Source organism: Eriocheir sinensis, chromosome 61, assembly GCF_024679095.1.
Source record: "Eriocheir sinensis breed Jianghai 21 chromosome 61, ASM2467909v1, whole genome shotgun sequence".
Taxonomy (NCBI): domain Eukaryota; kingdom Metazoa; phylum Arthropoda; class Malacostraca; order Decapoda; family Varunidae; genus Eriocheir; species Eriocheir sinensis.
This window is the reverse complement of record NC_066569.1, coordinates 759829-779007: the sequence shown is the minus strand read 5'-3', so window position 1 is coordinate 779007 and position 19179 is coordinate 759829. Positions and strand designations below refer to the sequence as shown.

General features: G+C 47.0%; 1 protein-coding gene across 2 annotated transcripts; it reads left to right on the top strand.

The window, feature by feature from the left end:
* Positions 1-9357: 9357 nt before the first annotated feature.
* Positions 9358-17841, top strand: LOC126986059 (helicase SRCAP-like). Of its 2 annotated transcripts, XM_050841739.1 has the most exons (3): positions 9358-11659; positions 11832-16303; positions 16430-17841. In XM_050841739.1, the coding sequence occupies exon 1, from the start codon at positions 9652-9654 to the stop codon at positions 10996-10998; it is 1347 nt and encodes a 448-aa protein (XP_050697696.1). In that variant the 5' UTR covers positions 9358-9651; the 3' UTR covers positions 10999-11659; positions 11832-16303; positions 16430-17841. The 2 variants fall into 2 exon arrangements, with proteins under 2 accessions (XP_050697696.1, XP_050697695.1); XM_050841738.1 differs by having other exon boundaries at positions 11832-17841.
* The last annotated feature ends 1338 nt before the right edge of the window (positions 17842-19179 follow it).

The following is a 19179-nucleotide window of genomic DNA, read 5'->3' as shown; positions in this document are numbered from 1 at the left end:
CTTGCAGCACTCAGCAAGGACTGTTGACTCAAAATTCCTTCCCTGGTCAGAATGGAGCTCGTTAGGCACACCGAAGCGACAGAAGAACTCCTCCACCAAAACCTTGGCGATGGTAGTGGCTTCCTGGTCAGAGATGGCGTAGGCTTCCGGCCACTTGGTGAAGTAATCCATTGTGACACATATATGTACCTATTTCCGTTCGTCGTCAGAGGCAAGGGTCCTGCTATATCCACTGCCACCCGTTCCATGGGGGCTCCAACCTGGTATAGTTGCAGTGGGGCACGGTGACGCTTCTTGGGGCCCTTCTTTGCACAGCACACTTCACACGCGTGACACCATTCTTCCACGTCCTTCCTCATGCCAACCCAGTAGAACCTTTGGCGCAGGCGACTCAGTGTCTTCTTTACCCCTAGGTGTCCGCTGGTGATGCTGTCGTGCATTTCTTTCAAGACGCCTTCCCGGGACTTCACAGGTAACACCGTGGACCAGTAGTGGTCAAGACCATCATGAGAGACCCAGCGTCGCTGCAACACCCCGTCGTCTATCCGAAGAGTGTCCCACTGAGTCCAGTAATTCTTGGTGGTAGGGCTTTCTCTCGAGATTACTTCCCACCCAGGTCGCGTTGACGACTGACTCAGCCACTCCATAATTGGTCTCAGATCTCGGTCCTCCCGCTGCAGTTTTCCCAAGTCTTCCCATGGCACTTCCGCTGTCTGTTCCACTTGGCAACCCGTCGTGGTGGTTCTCCTGCACATTGATATCTTCGGGGCATGTACAGGACAGACTGGTCGTTGCCCCCGTGAACCAGTTCTCCTTCTTCCCTCGCCCGAGTGGTGGTCCCTAGCCGGGGGCACATTTTTCCGACACTCATTCTTCCAGTGCCCCTTTTCTCCACAGGTCCAGCACTTGGGTCCTTCCCTGGGCTTCTTCTTAGCGCCACCTTCATATTCTTTCTTCCTCTTATAGCATTCGTTCTCCTTGTGCCCAATTTTCTCGCAGTACCAGCACGTTCCTTGGAACCTGTCTGTGTTGCTGACAGCGCCCTTTCGTGCCCTAAAGCCAGAAGTCGAGTCGTCCCTGAAGCTTGACAAGCTAGACCTAACAAAGGACTCAAACTCCATGGCACGTGCCAGAGCTTCCTGCATTGATGTTGGCTTAGCTTGGTTCACTTGTATCTTCAGCTGAGGGCTGTCCAGGGCATCGATGAATTGATCACGCAGCAAAACTGTCAGCAGGTCGGGGGTGGCACCTGGGTATGCCTTGTGCGCCATGCTCTCAAGGTCCTGAGCGAGTTCCTGAAGAGACTCGCCGCGCCTCCTGTTGCGGGTTCTGAACCTAACCCTGAAGAGCTCGTTCTGGTGCTTGGTCCCATATCGTTGCTCCAGCGCCTGTGCCAGCCCGCTGTAGCTGCCCTTTGTCGCATTGTCGAGCTGAGCAAGGACCTCCAGCGCCGCCCCTTTCAGGCTAGTGGCCAGCTGTACCGCGCACTCTTGGTCGTCCCATCCGTTCCGAGCTGCCAACAGCTCAAACTGAGCGCGGTAAGCCTCCCAGGAGACCTTGCCATCAAACTCCTGAGGCTTCTTTCTAACAGGCGAACCCAGCAGACCCATGGGGCTGGCGGAACTTCTTGCGGGGATAAACTCAGGCGAAACAGGGCTCAAACTACCCCGGACTTGCGTAGGAGAAGCATCTTGGGTACAACTAGCCCCTGCAGGCACTGGCTGTCCGTTTCCAGCCAAGCAGTCTTCAAGGGCCTTCACTCTGTCACTTACTTCTAGTATTTCTTTGTGTGTCGTCTCCCGTACCACCTCCATCTCTTGTTGAAGATTTGTGTGTTCTTTCTCCACTTCTATCAGGCGTTGTCCCAAGTTCGTGGTCACATCAGTCATTTCTCTTCGCACTGATTCACTTCCATCTTGTACTGCTTTTAGCTGTAGCTGTAATCCCGTGAAGCGATCTTCTAGCTGTTCTTTGAGTTCTTGGAGTGTTCCTTCTTGTTGTTGCTGTGCTCTTTCTTGTTGTTCTTTGAGTTCTTGGAGTGTTCCTTCTCTTTGTTGCTGTGCTCTTTCTTGTTGTTCTTTGAGTTCTTGGAGTATTCCTTTTTGTTGTTGCTGTGCTTTTTCTTGTTGTTCTTTGAGTTCTTGGTGTGCTTTTTCTTGTTGTTCCTTGAGTTCTTGGAGTGCTCTTTCTTGTTTCTCCCCCTGTAGTCTCAAGGCTTCCAAAAGTTCAGTCAACATGTCGTCCCTCTGGGCAGCTTGGGAACGAGTCTCCATGGCGAAAAACAAATGCCTACACTCCTGACACCAGTGTTATGCCGGACGTGTTACTTGGGTTCCGTGTCGCCGTCAGGAGACTCCGTGGGAGGGAGATATGTAAACACTTTGCACAGCTTCTGTAGTTTAATATTCTTCCTTAGTAGTACACTTCACTCTGACTCTTCACTTACCACTAGCTTACTATGACTGGGACTGGCCCTCTCTCGCCCTCTTCTCCTATATATATCCAGAACAGTACAGTCTAGAATATTACAGTATATTTCAGATCATACAAGAACATGTAGCAAAAATATATGCGAGTTGGCAACACTTCCCGCCTGGCGCCTGGCCGCGCCCCGTGGGGCGCGGACGGCTCGCCTTGCTCCCCGCCCCTTTGCTCGTTTCTCCGGGAGCCTTCTAGAGGCCTATGGTCGCCGGGGGAAGCTTCCAGCACAACAGTATTTTCAGAGTTTAAAATAACAACTTGAAGCCTTAATAAGTCTTGTCTGAAAATATGATATCAAGGTCTACTATATAATATTAAAAAGTAGCACCGGCCGAACGTATGAACAGAAAATTGATGAAACGTATGAACAGAAAATTGATGAAACGTATGAACAGAAAATTGATGAAACGTATGAACAGAAAATTGATGAAACGTATGGACGGACAATTGAGAGAGAGAGAGAGAGAGAGAGAGAGAGAGAGAGAGAGAGAGAGAGAGAGAGAGAGATTAACGTATGGACAGACAATTAATTTCACCAAACGTACGACGGACCAAGTTGTTGTTGTTGTTGATTGTCCTCCTATGGGAAGGGCACGGGCTGGTGGGCCCGTCAGAGGATGTCTTCAGTTTTCAGCTTATCGAGGAGGTGGGAATTTTGCCACCACCTCTGCCAGGGTGGAGTCTTGGGTGAGGCTCACTCGCTCTGCTGCTGTCTGAGGAGCCGTGTCGTCGTCAGGGTGGAGCTGTGGGCCGGGTGGGGGCAGCGGGGTGGTGAGGGATGTAGTGCAGCAGAGGTTTCCGGGTGGCTTGCCAGCAGTGAGGGCAGGGTGGGGTATCCTTGCTTACCTATGAAATGGTAGTGGGGAAATAAGAAGAGAACTTCTTGTAGTGATCCCCACCTCTATGTCAAGTCAGCCAGTGTTAGGGTCTGTTTATGTGTCTGTCATATCGTGCTTTAAAAGTGGCTATCGTGGGGGCTGTTACTACGCTCTCAGGGAGGGCGTTCCAGTGGTCGATGGTTCTAATCGCAAACCAATTTCCCTTGGTGGTGGTTGTCCAGTGGTCGGGTCTCACTAATTTAAGGCTGTGTCCCCTGAGGTTATTGGTGTTAAGGTGGAAGAATTTGGTGTAGGGGACATCTTCAAAGCCGTGCAGGAGCTTATAGGTCTCTATCATGTCCCCCCGCGTTCTTCTGTCCTTGAGTGTCTGGATACCGAGTTGGCTGCACCTTTCTTCATATGGAAGGTGGGACAATTCAGGGACCAGCTTTGTCGAACTCCTCTGCACCTTTTCTAGGGTCTGAATGTCTCCTATCTGGTGTGGGGACCACACTTGGGCGCCGTAATCAAGGATCGGGCGGACCAGGGCTCGGTAGAGTGGGAGGAGGATCTTTCTGCTGAGAACCACAATGTTCCTGTTGATGACGCCAAGGCGGCTGTTTGCTTTTGACGCTATAGTGTCTATTTGAGTGGCTTGTTTGAGGTCGTTGGAAATTGTGACTCGAGATATTTTTTTGGATGACTTTTGAAGGGTCTTGTTGCCGAGCTGGTAGTGTTGTTGAGGATTGAGTCGGCCAACGTGCATTGTTTTGCATTTCTCGGAGTTAAAGTTAACAGCCACTTTGCGCTCAATCATCCAGCCGTGCCATGTCCCTCTGCAGAATTGCAAGGTCCTCAGGTGTCTGGATGGTGCGGTATATCTTGGCGTCATCAGCAAAGAGGCTCACGCTGGATTCAGATGACTGGTCAGGTCATTGATGTACACGATGAACAGCACTGGGCCCAGAACTGTCCCTTGGGGAACGCCGCTGTGCACAGGAAGCCATTCAGAGTGGAAGGTCCTGATAGTGACCCTGTGGTACCGTCCTGACAGGAAGCTCTTGATCCATTTCAGGAGAAGCCCATCGACACCCATTGCCTCAAGTTTAGTGCCAAGTCTCTCATGGGGAACTCTGTCAAATGCCTTCTCGCAGTCCAGGTAGTTGACATCGACACAGTCTCCTCTGTCCACAGCATTGACGAGGTCGTCGACGTAGCAGAGGAGGTTGGTGAGGCAGCTTCTATTTTCCGGAAGCCGTGTTGGCTGTCCGTTATAAGGTCGTGGTGGCCAAATAGTGTACTAAACCCTCACGGATCACCCCTTCTAAGACCTTGGACACAACACTTGTAAGGGACACAGGGCGGTAATTGAGTGGGTCAGTCTTCGATCCTTTTTTGTAGATAGGAGAGATGTTGGCCTTTCTCCAATCCTCCGGGACTTCCCCAGTGCTCAAGGATGATCTAAAGATGTCAAGGAGGGGGTCACATAAAATGTCGGCACATTCCTTCAGCACAAGGGGGGAAATTCCGTCAGGACCTGGGGCTTTGGAGGCATTGAGTGCTGACAGCCTTGACTTTAATTCCCCTCTAGTCAGAGATACAGTAGATATCTTGGGGCCCTGGTGCACATTATCTGGGGGTGGTATAGGAATACCCATGTTCTCCCTAATAAACACTGTATTGAAGGCTCGGTTCATGACTTGCGCTGTTTCTTTGTCGTTTTCTGTTAGTTTCCCGGTGTCATCCTTTAGTGCTGTAAGTTTTTCTTTGGTTCCAGTCTTTGAACGAACATAGGCCCAGAAGTGCTTTGGGTTCTCTGTAGAATCCAGAGCCACCTGTCTCTCGTAGTTCCACTTGGCTGTCCTCACCTCTCTCGTCACTATGTTTCTGTGTCTGATGTACTGTTCTCTGTGGGTGTCGGTCCTCCTTGTTCTGTATTGCTGCCATGCTTCTTCCTTCTTGGCTATAAGTGCCTGTAACCTTCTGGTCATCCATTTGGGCCTGGTGGTTCCTTGGCTTCTTTTATAGTGTGGGACACAAGCCTGAACAGTCTTGGCGTAGTGTTTCATAAAAATCTCCCATTTTTCACTCACTGGCTCGGCAGCAAACAGGCTCGCCCAGTCGGTCTTGGCAAATTCCTCCCGCAATTTAGGTATGTCAGCTTTGTGATAGTTCAGCTTCCATTCATTTCCATCAGGTTCATTTACTTTGTGGTCTGTTGTGAGGGTAAAGTTAAAACTGCATGTTTACTCAAGCCGATGGGTGGTAGGAAGCATAGGTCATGGATTTCAGTGTCGGTTTTGTAAATACTAGGTCTAGTCGGGAAGGGTTATCTGTATCCCGCATATGGGTCCAGTCGTCCACATTTTGGGTCCAAAGTTGTCATTCACAGCATCCAGGAATTTACAGGCTTGGCCATAACCCTGAGTGCCACTCACTGTACGGTTCTCTTCCCAGACGATGTTTCCAAAGTTGAAGTCGCCACAGACTAGTATTTGCTTTTCCTTAGAATAAGATTCACTTAATCTAATCAGGTCACAGATGAGATCATTGTTGTCATGACTGGATGACGGAGTCCTATAAATAGTGCCTATAATTAAATCCCTCCCCGCCCTCTGACACTTAACCTCACACCAGACTGACTCTTGGCCTTGGTGGTCATTCAGGCAACCGACAGAATCCTCATTCGCGATGAGTCCATTGTTCACCAATAAGGCTACTCCTCCTCCCGGTGCATTCTGTACAGGTCTGTCCCTTCTTATGACAGTGTATTTCTTGGTGTTGAAGATATTGGAACTCAGGGTGTCCCTATTGCACTTGGTTTCTGTAAGAAAGACTAGGTCTGGTTGTTCTTTGTCGAGGAGAGCGTCTAGTTCAGCGGTTTTGTTACTGAGGCCATCGATGTTAGTGTACAAGCATTTAAGTGTCTGGTGTGAGGGGGTAGTCTTATCTCTAGCGATACTTGCCACCTCCTCGTAGCAGGCAAACCCGAGTCTGAGGCGGCGGATGGAGGCGAGGATGGTGTTGGGTGTGGTGTAGGGGAGCTGTATGACAGGCTTGTGGTGGGTGGCCGTGCTGTACCACGAGGCAGAGGCAGAGCCCTGAACCAGGACGGCCTCGTGTTCAAGTCGGGTGAGTGAGAGGGCCGCCTGGGATGCTTTGTTCTTAATGTAGGACAGGCTGGGGGCAAGGGGGAAGGTGGTCTGTGGAAGGGACCGAGCCGTGGCAGCAGCACGGTCAGCCTTCTCGTTCCCTCTCAGACCAACGTGGCTTGGCACCCAGTCCAGGATGATGTTCTTGCCCAGTGAGACAAGGGTGTTGGCTTCATGGAGGATGGTGGTTATGAGCCGAGTGTTGTCTCTGACGCTCATTGCCTGCAGGACCTTGAGGGCTGACAGCGAGTCGGATCGAGTGGATGATGATGGTGGTGTTCATATCGGCCGTGGCGTGACGCAGGGCACAGAGGATGGCTGCCAGTTCTGCCTGCAGGATGGAGACTTGCGGTGGTAGGCGCCACAGTCCTGTCTGGGTTCCACACACGAAGGCAGCCCCCACAGACCCATCGGCGCCCAGCGAGCCATCAGTGTAGTAGTGGCTGGCAGTCCTGTGACGGACCAAGGAGAGTGAGAGAGAGAGCGAGATTATTGTTGCAGGTAAACAACATGGAAGAAGGGAGTAACATGCCATCCCAACCCCCAGACAATGCAGAATGTGATTATATACAACTAGTAATACGTGTGTAGGTAGCACCATGAAACTAAAAAAGATAGCCTACAATGGTACGAATGAATGCACAAGGGAGGGGGGCGGTACCTGCCGGCCTACCCCTGGAGAGAAAGATATTGATGAGAAGAACCAAGGTGGAGAAAATATTGAAGATAAGGAAAAAATATAGCCAATCCAACGGCGAAGCTTATAGAGCTGAAAAGGAAATCAAAGAGTCACATGAAAAAGAAATTTCCAATAATGAAAGAAAAGCAGTGAATGCAATAAAGACAAGTAGCAAATTCTTTTTTTATTTATGCCAAAAAGAAAGCAACGTTGAAAAGTAATATTGGACCACTAGTATGGGAAGATGGACAGCGGACTACTTCGTCACCCTAAGACATGGCCAATATCCTGCAAACCCAATACGTGGAAGCATGGAGCACTCCGGCCTCTACCCGACAAGAATATGGCACAGGACAGACTAGACAGGACACAACAACCATACTTGCAGATATTCAAATCAAGATAGAAGACATAGAGGAAGCGATCGATGAGATGAAAACCTCAGCTTCACCGGGCCCAGATGGTATTGGGACCAACATTTTAAAAGAATGCAAAGAATCCTTATCCACACCACTACAAATACTCTGGAGAAAATCACTTGATACAGGAGAAATTATAGTGACACGACTCGCCTGATGGGCGAGCCTCCCATAACCCACTTAGCCATGAGAGTACCTCTTTGGCCGACTGGTAAAGGAGTGGCTCTCCCGTTACTCTGGTCGCGGGTTCGATCCCCGGCGCCGGCAAACCTTGTCTGGATTAATTTCTCGTGTGTTTCGCTACACGCGGTGGTCGTGTGGGAGTGAAGAAAAGAGAAAAATTCAGGCATTTCAAAATCCCAGAAATATTCAAATTGGCACACATCACATCAATCTTTAAAGGAGGATCTAAGAAAGAACCAAAGAACTACAGACTCATCTCTCTGACTTCCAATATCATAAAAACTTTTGAAAGAATATTAAAGAAATATATGGTAAAATTCTTGGAAGATAATCAACTTATAATTAAAAGATTTTCAACATGGCTTCAGAAGTAAAAGATCTTGCCTCACATAACTGATTGACTACCACAATTCTATCCTGAAATATATGGGAGAAAATCTAAATGTGGATGCAATATACCTAGATTTTGCAAAAGCTTATGATAAAGTAGACCATAACATCCTCCTACAAAAAATCAAAGCAATTGGCATAAGAGGTAAGATATATGGGAATGGCTCAGAACATTTCTTGACAACAGAAGTCAGATAACATAATGTGGAGGGAACAGCTTCAAGAAGTGAAAAAGTAGTGAGCGGTATCCCACAAGGCACAGTCATTGGCCCTGTCTTATTCTTAATAATGATAAATGACATGAACTCAAACATTGGCAGTCAACTACTATCATTCGTTGATGACACCCGAATATTCAAACCCATAGATAAGATTGAAGACAGTCTCCAGCTTCAAGATGACCTGGATAAAATCTACAAATTAATGGGCTGAGGAAAACAACATGAGTTTTAACGAGGACAAGTTTGAACTATTAAGATTTGGTAAAACAGACCGCCTCGTTACAACATACCAAGACCCCAAAGGAAGCAATATCACAAGAAAATCACAAGTGTAATATATACATGGAAAATACTTGAAGGACAAATTACTCCACCCAAAACAGAGACAATAACACCAATGATGCAAGAACCGGAAGAAAATGTGTCCAGTACCACCTCCCATCTAAATGCCAAGCTAAAGTAAAGACACTCCAATACAACAGCATCTCAAAAAAGGGGGCCAGACTCTTCAACCACCTCCCCAAAGAGCTGAGAAACATTACAGGGGTGGAAACAGAGGTGTTCAAGAGGGAACTGGACAAATTTTTGGCATCAATCCCGGATCAACCAGGTGTCCCGGGATATTCTGCAGCACGACCAGCAACTTCTAACTCCATCACTTCCCAGCTGGAATACATGCAGCAGTGTAAGGGGTGGCGGCCACGCAAAACTGAGTATATATATATATATATATATATATATATATATATATATATATATATATATATATATATATATATATATATATATATATATATATATATATATATATATATATATATATATATATATATATATATATATATATGAGGAGGAAAAAAAATGAAAATATCAAAATGATGCAAACTAAATAAAAGTAACAATACGTATGGACAGGAAATGAGTACCAAGAGATCGTTAAAAGGGAAAGTTGCATCATATAGTCACATACGTTTATAATATTTTACAGATACGTTTTGCTCCTGAGCCAACCAATGGGAACCAGTAACGTCACCGAGCCTCGACGTCACAGGCAAGGGATTGGCTGTCTGGTGCAGGGCCGCGCCCGCTCCGGCAGCCCTATATAATGCCGAGCGAGAGCAATTACTTCCATTACTTTACCCAGCTTAGCAGCACGGAGTTATAGTACGTATTGTTCTGCCTATATCGTTGGGAAAAGAAGAACCAAGAAAAAGCCTTAACGTTGCCCCTTCAGCGATTTGAGTCTCCAGTGCCTTGAGGTTGTGTGAGGCGAGAGTGAAGTTGAGATATTTAAGACACCCTCAAAAAATGGCTTCCGTGGTCTGGCAAGACACCTTGAGCCTTCCACTGGATATCCAGCAGATGGACACAGAGATCGACTTCGACGAGATCGCGAGGCTGGCCACCAGTATTGTGAACTTTGACATATCTTGCCCGCAGCCCGCCGGCCAGGAGGTGAACCTTGACGAGCTGGTGAACCAGGCCATCAGTGGGGACACCCTCTTTGACAGCACCAAGCTTAGTGGGGACAACGACGTGGGGGTGGGGCCGCAGCCTGCCAGCCAGGAGGTGAACCTTGACGAGCTGGTGAACCAGGCCATCAGCGGGGACACCCTCTTTGACAGCACCAAGCTTAGTGGGGACAACGGGGTGGGGGTGGGGCCGCAGGAATACAGTCGAAATCGGCGCACGGACGAACTGCTCACACTCCTGCCCCAGGATAACTTTTCCAGTCTCGACGTTCAGCCCGCCTCTCCGGAATTCCTGTTCCTGCAGCCCGCCGTCCCCGAGCCTTTCTTGCAGCAGACCCCTAGCCTAGTGCCTGACCCCATGCAAGCCGCCGACACCAAGCCTGCCTCCCCTGAGATCCTGTTCCTGCAGTCCACCATTCCAGAACCTTTCTTGCAGCAGACCGCAACAGCCATCTCCCAGCAGACCCTCAGCCCAGCAGCCATCTCCCAGCAGACCCTCAGCCCAGCAGCCATCTCCCAGCAGACCCTCAGCCCAGCAGCCATCTCCCAGCAGACCCTCAGCCCAGCAGCCATCTCCCAGCAGACCCTCAGCCCAGCAGCCATCTCCCAGCAGACCCTCAGCCCTGCAGCCATCTCTCAGCAGGCCCTCAGCCCTGCAGCCGACCCCCAGCAGGCCCTCGACCTTGAGCCCTGCAACATCCAGCAACTAGACCTGCCCCAGCTGTCTGCCAGCCAAACTTCCCTGGCTGCCTCCCCTGCCAGCTCGTGTGTGATGTCCTCCTCATCCATGTGGCAGCAGAAGCAGGATGAGGGAGTGGCCTTGCCTGCCCCTCTGCAGGCCGTTGACGCCCCTAAGAAGCGTGGGCGTAAGATCAAGAACCCCAATGGCATGGCCCTCAGTCGCAGGCAGTCCAAGAGGCCCAAGGTGTATGAGATGGCTCCATTGCCTGATGAGGAGATGGAAAAGAAGCGGAAGAACGCAGTGAATGCCAAGAGACATCGCGACATGCAGAAGGCGAAAAAGCAGCAGCTGTCTGAGAAACTGGCCCAGGCCACAGCTGAGCGTGACCTACTGCTGATGATGGTGAATCAGTTCAAGGAGCGTGAACAGCAGTTGCTACAGGTGCTGAACATGCACAATGTAAAGATTGATGGGCTGCCCCACACACTAAATGGCCTGTGAAGACTTTGGCAGCAGCAGCCTAGCAAATAACGACCCAGAGAGCTTTGGCAAGCACTGGGACAATAGCAGCAGCACAGCTCAGCTCAGCAGCAGCAGCAGCGCTCAGCTCAGTAGCAGCAGCACAGCTCAGCTCAGCAGCAGCAGCACAGCTCAGCAGCAATGACTCCTGCCTGACGGTCGTCACCACAGAAGGCCCCCAAATCAGTGCCTTGCCCTTCTCCACTACCCACTCACCTAGAGGAAGAAGGCTTTGTGTGCCCTCTTTTCTCACCACACACCTTCTAATAGATACACTCACACCCTCACACTGCACACACCTTCCACACTTCCCTGCACCCTGCAAGCCCCAGACAGCTTGCACTACTGTCTAAATGAAACTGATGTGACATTATGTTGACCTTTGCTTTCCAGGAGCAGAAATTAATGTAAACCTTTATTCCATCCTTCCAGCTCAGAGTGTGGACAACATTGAAGCAGAAGCAAGCCTCGGCAGGAATGTGAGTGTTAAGCCACCAGGCTGCCCGCTGTCACCTTTTACTGCTGTGGCTGCTTGTACACTTCATAGCCGGGAGACTCGCCGAGGAGGAGCCCATGGTGGCATAACCTGTCAGTTGCTGAGGAGAGAGATGCAGCAGCATGTCAACCATATTTTTTATTTCAGGTAACAGAGTGGCAGTCCCAGCTTGCAAGCCCCACACAACTTTTAGATAGACAGGCCCAAAAGTGACCCCCACATAGCTTACTCTGCTGTCAGATTAGATAATGGTGTGACATTATCCTAACCCTTATTTGCCTTCCACCAGCAGACATTAATGCAGACCTTTATTCTTCAGGTCCGTGTAGACAGCAGTGAAGCAACAGCAGGCACCAGCCAGTCTGCCTGCTGCCCTCTCTGTCGCCACCCTGCATGGAAGAGGAAGATTTAGCAGCAGCTCTTAACCATCTTCCCCTTTGCAGGTGGTAGGTAGGTAGGTAGGTACCAGTTTTAATCTTGATATGCATATCTTTTACCTCTTTTTCTACTAACTAAATACTCTGTTAATGCAAATCTACTACTTTCTGCACATCTTTTGTGCTTACTATGTACTGACTTGGCTGTTGTGTGTGTGTGTGTGTGTGTGTGGGGTCCTCTTTGGACAGGGCAAACTGTTAGTGTTTTCCTCAGACTAATCCGCTTCCTTTTCCATTCCTTCCCCCCATCATTGCTGTTTGTTACGGAATGAGGGGTTTTCTTGTGTGTATTTACCTAGTTGTGACATATGAGAGAAGAGCTACGCTCGCGCTGTCCTGTCTCCATATCCACTCTTGTCCAACTTTTCCTTAAATTCATGAATGTTTCTTGCACAAACCACCACCTCCTTCAGTCTATTCCATTGCTCAGTGCTTCTGTTTGGGAAGCTAAACTTTTTCACATCTCTCCTACAAGTGGTCGCCCTCAGCTTCTTTCCATGTCCTCTTGTTTCTCTCTCATTCCACACACACAGGTCCTCTCTGTCCAAATGCTCCACTCCGTTCGCCACCCTGCACGCCGCTATCAGATCTTTCTCTTCTTCAGGGTTGTGAGCCCCATGCTATTGAGACTCTCCTCATAAGTCCGATCTCGAAGTTCTGGTACCATCTTAGTTGCCACTCTCTGCACTCTTTCCAGCTTCCTTATGTTCTTTTTGTGAGGAGACCAGACCACTGCTGCATACTCTAACCTTGGCCTTATCATTGTGACTATTATTTTCTTCATCTCCTCACCCAAGTATACAAATGCTGTCCTTATGTTCCTCACCAAATTCAGAGTTTGTCCCGTTATCCTGTTGATGTGTTTGTCCGGTGATATGTTCTCTGAGATAGTCACTCCCAAATCTTTTTCCTCCACTCCTCTGCATATTATCTCACATCCCATCTTATAATCATATTCACATCTACCACTCCTACCAAACTCCAAATTTTTTACATTTCCCAAGTTTGAACTCCATCTGCCATGTACCACTCCACTCCCATATTCTATCCAGGTCCCTCTGCAATGCCTCGCAGTCCTTCACATCATTGACTCGTCTCAATAGCTTTGCATCATCTGCAAACAAGCTCACATAGCTGGACACTCCATCCACCATATTTATATAAACAGCAGACATTATTGGTGCCAACACTGAACCTTGTGGGACCCCACTCCTCACTCGGCACCAGTTGGAAACCCTGTCCCTGATTATTGTCCTCATTTCCCTGTTAGTTAGGAAGTCCTCCGGCCACTTAGTCAGTCCATCACCCACTCCACCCACATTTTTAATTTTCCAAATTGGTCTTCTGTTCGGTACTTTGTCAGATGTTTTATTCAAATCCAGGTACACTCCATCCCCCCAGCCTTCTCTCTCCTGTATTAAATCTGTCACCCTTGAGTAGTAACACAACAAGTTGGTGATGCAAGATCTCCTTCTCCTGAATCCAGACTGGCAATCTGAGATAATTTTCTCACTTTCTAAGAAATCCGACCACCTGTTTTTAACGTCTCTCACGTATATTCACAACCACACTGGTGAATGATACCGGTCTGTAATTCAATGGGTCCTCTCTCTTGCCTCCCTTAAAAATCAGTACTATGTTTGCTCTCTTCCAATCTTGTGGTACCCTTCCTTCACTCGGAGGCACTCATTATGGAGTGCAGTTTCTCTGCAAGCTGCTCACTATATTCTTTCAGGATCCACCCTGATACTTCATCAGGCCCTGTCGCCTTTCTTACATCCAGCTTGTTCAAGCTTTCCTTGACCTCCTGAACCGTTAACTGTATCTCCTGCATAACCCTTCCTCTTTCCTGGCCTGTTGGTTGTACAAATTCTTCTTCTTTTGTGAAAACTCTATGGAAGCTGTTGTTCATCACCTCTGCCATCTCTGCTGGGTCCTCATATGTGGTTTCATCCATTTTCAGTTTATCGATTGTTTCTCTATTCTTTAATTTGCCGTTCATATGTCTATAGAACAGTTTGGGTTGGTCTTTGCACTTGTCGATTATGTGTTTTTCATATTTAATTTTTTCTTCTCTTCTAATGTCTGTATATTTGTTCCTTGCTCGTTTGAAATTGTTCCATGAGTTGATTCTTCTTCGTCTCCTCCATCCCATCCAAGCTTCCTCCTTTCTCTTTCTAGCTGTTTCGCATCTTTTGTTAAACCACTTCTTTTTACCAACATCCTTTTAGGTTACCATGGGGACATCTATTTTTGGCTTCCTTGTATAGCTTTAAAAACTCCTCCCACTTATCCTGTGTACTTTTGGCTTTGTACAGCCCACTCCAATTTGCATTTTCAAAAAAGGTTCTCATGCTAACAAGTCTGGCTTCTCCCAATTTTGTGATCCTCTTTTCGGTCAATCGTTCTCTTTTCTGATACTTCAAATTCCACAACTGCTTGGTCACTCTTCGCTATTGGACAATCTACTTTAAGATTTTCTATTACTTCCGGCTCCATACCAAATACCAGGTCTAGTCTTGATGCCTCACCTTCTTTCCCGAATCTGGTATGTTCCTTGATCACTGAGTCAGCACATGTTCCATTGCCAGTTGCAGGAGTCTTCCTCCCCACAACTCGTCTGCTTCCTGCGTCTGCTAATCCACTTATTCCACCTCCTTGCAGTTGAAATCGCCCATTATAATTATTCTTTCACACTCCCTCAACATTCCATCCAGGCAACTTATCGTGTCTTGTATCATTTGTTCATATTCACACAACTCCCATGCGCTTGTTCTTGGGGCACATACCCTACTACATACTGCCTCCTTCTTCCTTCAGCACCCACAATTTTCACTGTCAACACCTCTGCCAAGCCTTCACCCTCAATCACCTCCTCCACCCTAATGCCTTTCCTTACCATCAACATCACCCCTCCTCCCTGTTTTATCTTTCTGTCTCTCCTCCATATGTTATATGCACCTTCTCCAATCCCCACCACCTCAACTGAGTCACACAACTTAGTTTCCATCAGCCCCACAATATCAGGTTCTTTGTCTCTGAAATTGCTGTTAAACTCTATGCACGATGAAACTATTCCATTAATATTCGTATATGTCACTTTCCACCCTTGCTCCTTTTCTGTTAGTTTCGTTCCCTCCTTCCTCTCGTCACCATGAACCACTTCCTCACTTTCATATCCATTACTCTCCAAAATAACTCCCTCTTCTCTTCTCTCGATCTCTTTCATTTAAATCACGAACCTCACCTCTAAATTCATTCAACTTAACTCTCTTGTTCATTCAGATCTATTCTCAGCCACATCATTTTGGTGTCTTCTCCTGCCAGCTTCCAAGCTCCTGCCAGGGCCTCTTCTGCTTCACTCTGTGCCTTAAATCATATTCTAATTGGTCTATCTCTTTTGTCATTGTATTTTACAATTCTATGCCAGTCATCTGTTTCTTTCACTAGGTCACTTCCCTCTTGTATCCTTTGCATGACCATCTCCACTGCATCTCTCAACCTGTTCTCTCTCACAGCTTTGCCCGAGGTCTTGTCCTCCTTGACGCCAAACAGAATGACGCTCTTCTTTTTGTCAACCGTGCCTCTTACCGGTGCCTCATTTTTTTTTATCACCTTCACCTCCTTCTCAGCCATCTTCTCTTCCAGCTGCTCTTCTACTATTTCTTTAAAGCTCTGCACACTCCCCCTCTGCATCATCTCTGCACCACCGTCAACTTTCTGTTCCAACTTCTTAACTCTCGCTCCACTTTCACTTTTTCATAATTTCGCTTCTCCTCCCTCCTCTCTCTCCCTTCTCAATTCACTCACCATCTTCATCACCACTTCAAAATCACTCTCCAACCCTTTCACTCTTCTCTGCAATAATCTATTCTGCAGCTCACTGTTATTTTCCTCTAATCCAGAGAAGTCTGCTGAATACCACTGTAGTTGTAATGGCGGCGTAAACAAACACCGCACATCACTCGTCTCCTTCTCAGTACGGTTTTCTATATTCGCCTTTCTTAATACACTAACACTTTCCTCCAGCCTTCTGCACCCCTCCTCCCAACCTCCAACCGGAACAGTGCCAGCAATGCCCCTCCCCCGTATGTCAGATTTTAGGTAAGATAGGTAAAATATCCTTTGGGAGCTCCATCCTCCCACGTTCACACGCAACGGTGGTGTGGGTGTGTGGGTGTATTTACCTAGTTATACTTTTACAGGGTCTGGGGGTCCCGTCTCCGTATCTACATTTATCCAACTTTTCTTTAAAGCTTTGCACTCTCCTCGCTGATACTACATCCCCAATTTTTTACTATGTCCTCGTGTGTGTGTGTGTGTGATCCTCGTTGGACAGGGCAAACTGTTGAATGTTTTCCTCAGACTAATCTGCTTCCTTTTCCATTCCTTGCACCCCATCATTGCTGTTTGTTACGGAATGAAGGGTTTTCTTGTGTGTGTGTGTGTGATCCTCTTTGGACAGGGCGAACTGTTGAAGGTTTTCCTCAGACTAATCCGCTTCCTTTTCCATTCCTTGCACCCCATCATTGCTGTTTGTTACGGAATGAAGGGTTTTCTTGTGTGTGTGTGTGTGTGTGTGTGTGTGTGTGTGTGTGTGTGTGTGTGTGTGTGTCCTTCTGTATGCAGACATATACAAGAAACACATGCATGCTGATAGACATACTTTTTTTCTCATATTTTAGGTAAATTCTTTTGCTCTGCTTATTCTCATTCTTTCAAGTTGCCAGTCAGTCCCTTCTTCTAGCTCTCTTGTAATTTATTTCCCATCTTTTCCTGGTATTGTATCCTTTAGCTTAGTCTATTCTCCTAGTTTTGCCTTTCCTTTAACCATCTCTATCTATTGCATCTGTCATCCTGTCTTCTAGGCCTAGGGATTGAGCAGATATTGTCTATTTGTCAAAGCATAAATGCACTTGCCCATAGAGACGCCCTTCTTCAGAAAGTTTGGGGGCTTCGTGGTGCAGTGGTTAGCACACTCGGCTCACAACCGAGAGAGCCCGGGTTCGATTCCCAGGGCGGAGTGGAAAAATTTGGGCGGCTTTTCTGATACCCTATGCCCCTGTCCACCCAGCAGTGAATGGGTACCAGGTATTAATTGGGGGTTGTATCCCGTCTCCTGGGATCTGTTCCCTTCTCCTATAATTCCTTCCCCCCTCTGTCTCTCTCCGGTATATGACCACAGATGTTGCGCCGACTAAACGAAACTTTCCAACTTCAGAAAGTTTGCTGCCTGCTGCTTGGTTGAATACATGATGTTGGAATGGCACCATTGTATTTTGAATAACTGCTGGGTAATGGGAATCAAAACTTATTTACTAACTCAAGTTTCTCACTGATGTGTCATGCCAATAGAAAGTGATAATGAATTAGGGAATTATGAAGTAATGGGCAGATAAGTTGTGATTTGTTAATGTTAACCAGTCACTCGAGTCAGCAGGAGGCATGTTTAGGATGTACACTACTTTATATTTAGTTTTTCACTTGTTTTAACACAGATTAGTAAATAGTATCTATGAACGTAATTGCTTTTATTAGTTTCATAAATACAGATGGGGAATACCGTAGTGTATAGCCTTACCTAATGTACTGTCACTATTGTGCCCTACTGGATAACCAGCTTGATACAAAGCGTACAGTTTATATTCACACTGATTTAACCTTGTAGCAGCGACGGGCCAAATTTGTGCCATGATATAAACCCCCAAAATAGATGATACATAATCTGATCACAAATGCTTTGATATATATTATGAAATGGTTTGTGTGAGGGGTGATTTTTTCTCATTTTTCTCGCTTGGAGGGACCGTTAAGAAACATGATCCCTGCTGCTATTGGGTTAATAATTTTTTCCAGAAGATCTAATGTATTACCAATAAATTGTGGAATGGATTTCTTGTTTGTAATGTACCTGTGGGTGTAGGCAGAAGGAAAGAGATGTTGTCTGCCTGACTAGCTGCTGGGAAAAAAGAATCCACCACTAATTGTCTTGATAAGAAATGCGTGTAATGGTCATTTGCCAGTGTGTGCTAAAATACTTGAGTTGCCCAGAGGAAAAAGCAGAAAGGCATAGGGCATCTCTTTCTTCAAGTTGGCGCGTCTTGGCGGGGACATGCTCTGCAGTGGGAAATATGTCCTTTGGAAATAGTTAATGTGAGATGGAAGTTTCTGAGAATACAAACCCAGAGCATAACCGGACATCCTATAATTCTAAGCAGCAGCATATAACAATAGATACATAAGTATAAGTAGATAGTAGAATGTTTAGAACACCCTGAGTAAACAGCATGACCAAAGGAGACAAATATTGGAGTAGGAAATTGGTAGCCAAAAGAGTTCAGTTGAAATGCCAAAATTTTCCTCTACTACGCTCCCACACGACCTCTGCGTGTAACGAAACTGCGAATTATTTTTGTACGCTGACGATACAAAGGTCTTCAGACAAATTGGTAAGAGAGAGGACTGAGTTAGACTGCAGGAAGATGTCTACAGGATGCAACGTTGGTCGGAGAAGTGGTTGTTGGAGTTCCACCCTGAAAAGTGCAGTGCTATGAGGCTAGGAACATCAAATGAAGAAAAGGTCACATACACTATGAGGAAGGAGCTAAAGGACATCACAGTGGAAAAGGACTTGGGAGTTTGGACTGATTGCGAGCTGAAGTTTAAAGAACACCGTGCAAGGAAAATCAATAAGGCTAACGGATTGGTGGGACTGATCCGACGTACATTTGAGACACTGGATGAGTCAAAACTCAAGTTATTGTTTATTGCCTTAGTTTGACCACACCTAGAGTATGCAAACTGGTCCCCGAGCAAGAAGATGGACATTGAGGCAGTGGAGGCAGATCAAAGAAGAGCCACCAAACTGGTACCAACCTTGAAGAGCTTGTCATATCCAGAACGACTTCAGAAGAAAAGGCCTTCCAACCCTGTCACACAGACGATCAAAAGGTGATAGGATAGAATTGTTCAAGATCATGAATGGAGTGTACGACAGTGACATATGCAGCGGGCTCTTCAAGGATCAAGATTATCAAGCTACACGGGGACATAGTAAGAAGATATATAAACAACGTGCCAGGTTAGATATAAGAAAATATTCATTCTGTAATAGAGTGGTGGACATCTGGAACAGCCTCCCTGAAGCAGTAGTGAGTGCACCATCAGTTAAAACATTTGAAAATAGGTTGGCTAAGGCGTGGAGATCACAGAGACAAAAACTTGAGCTCA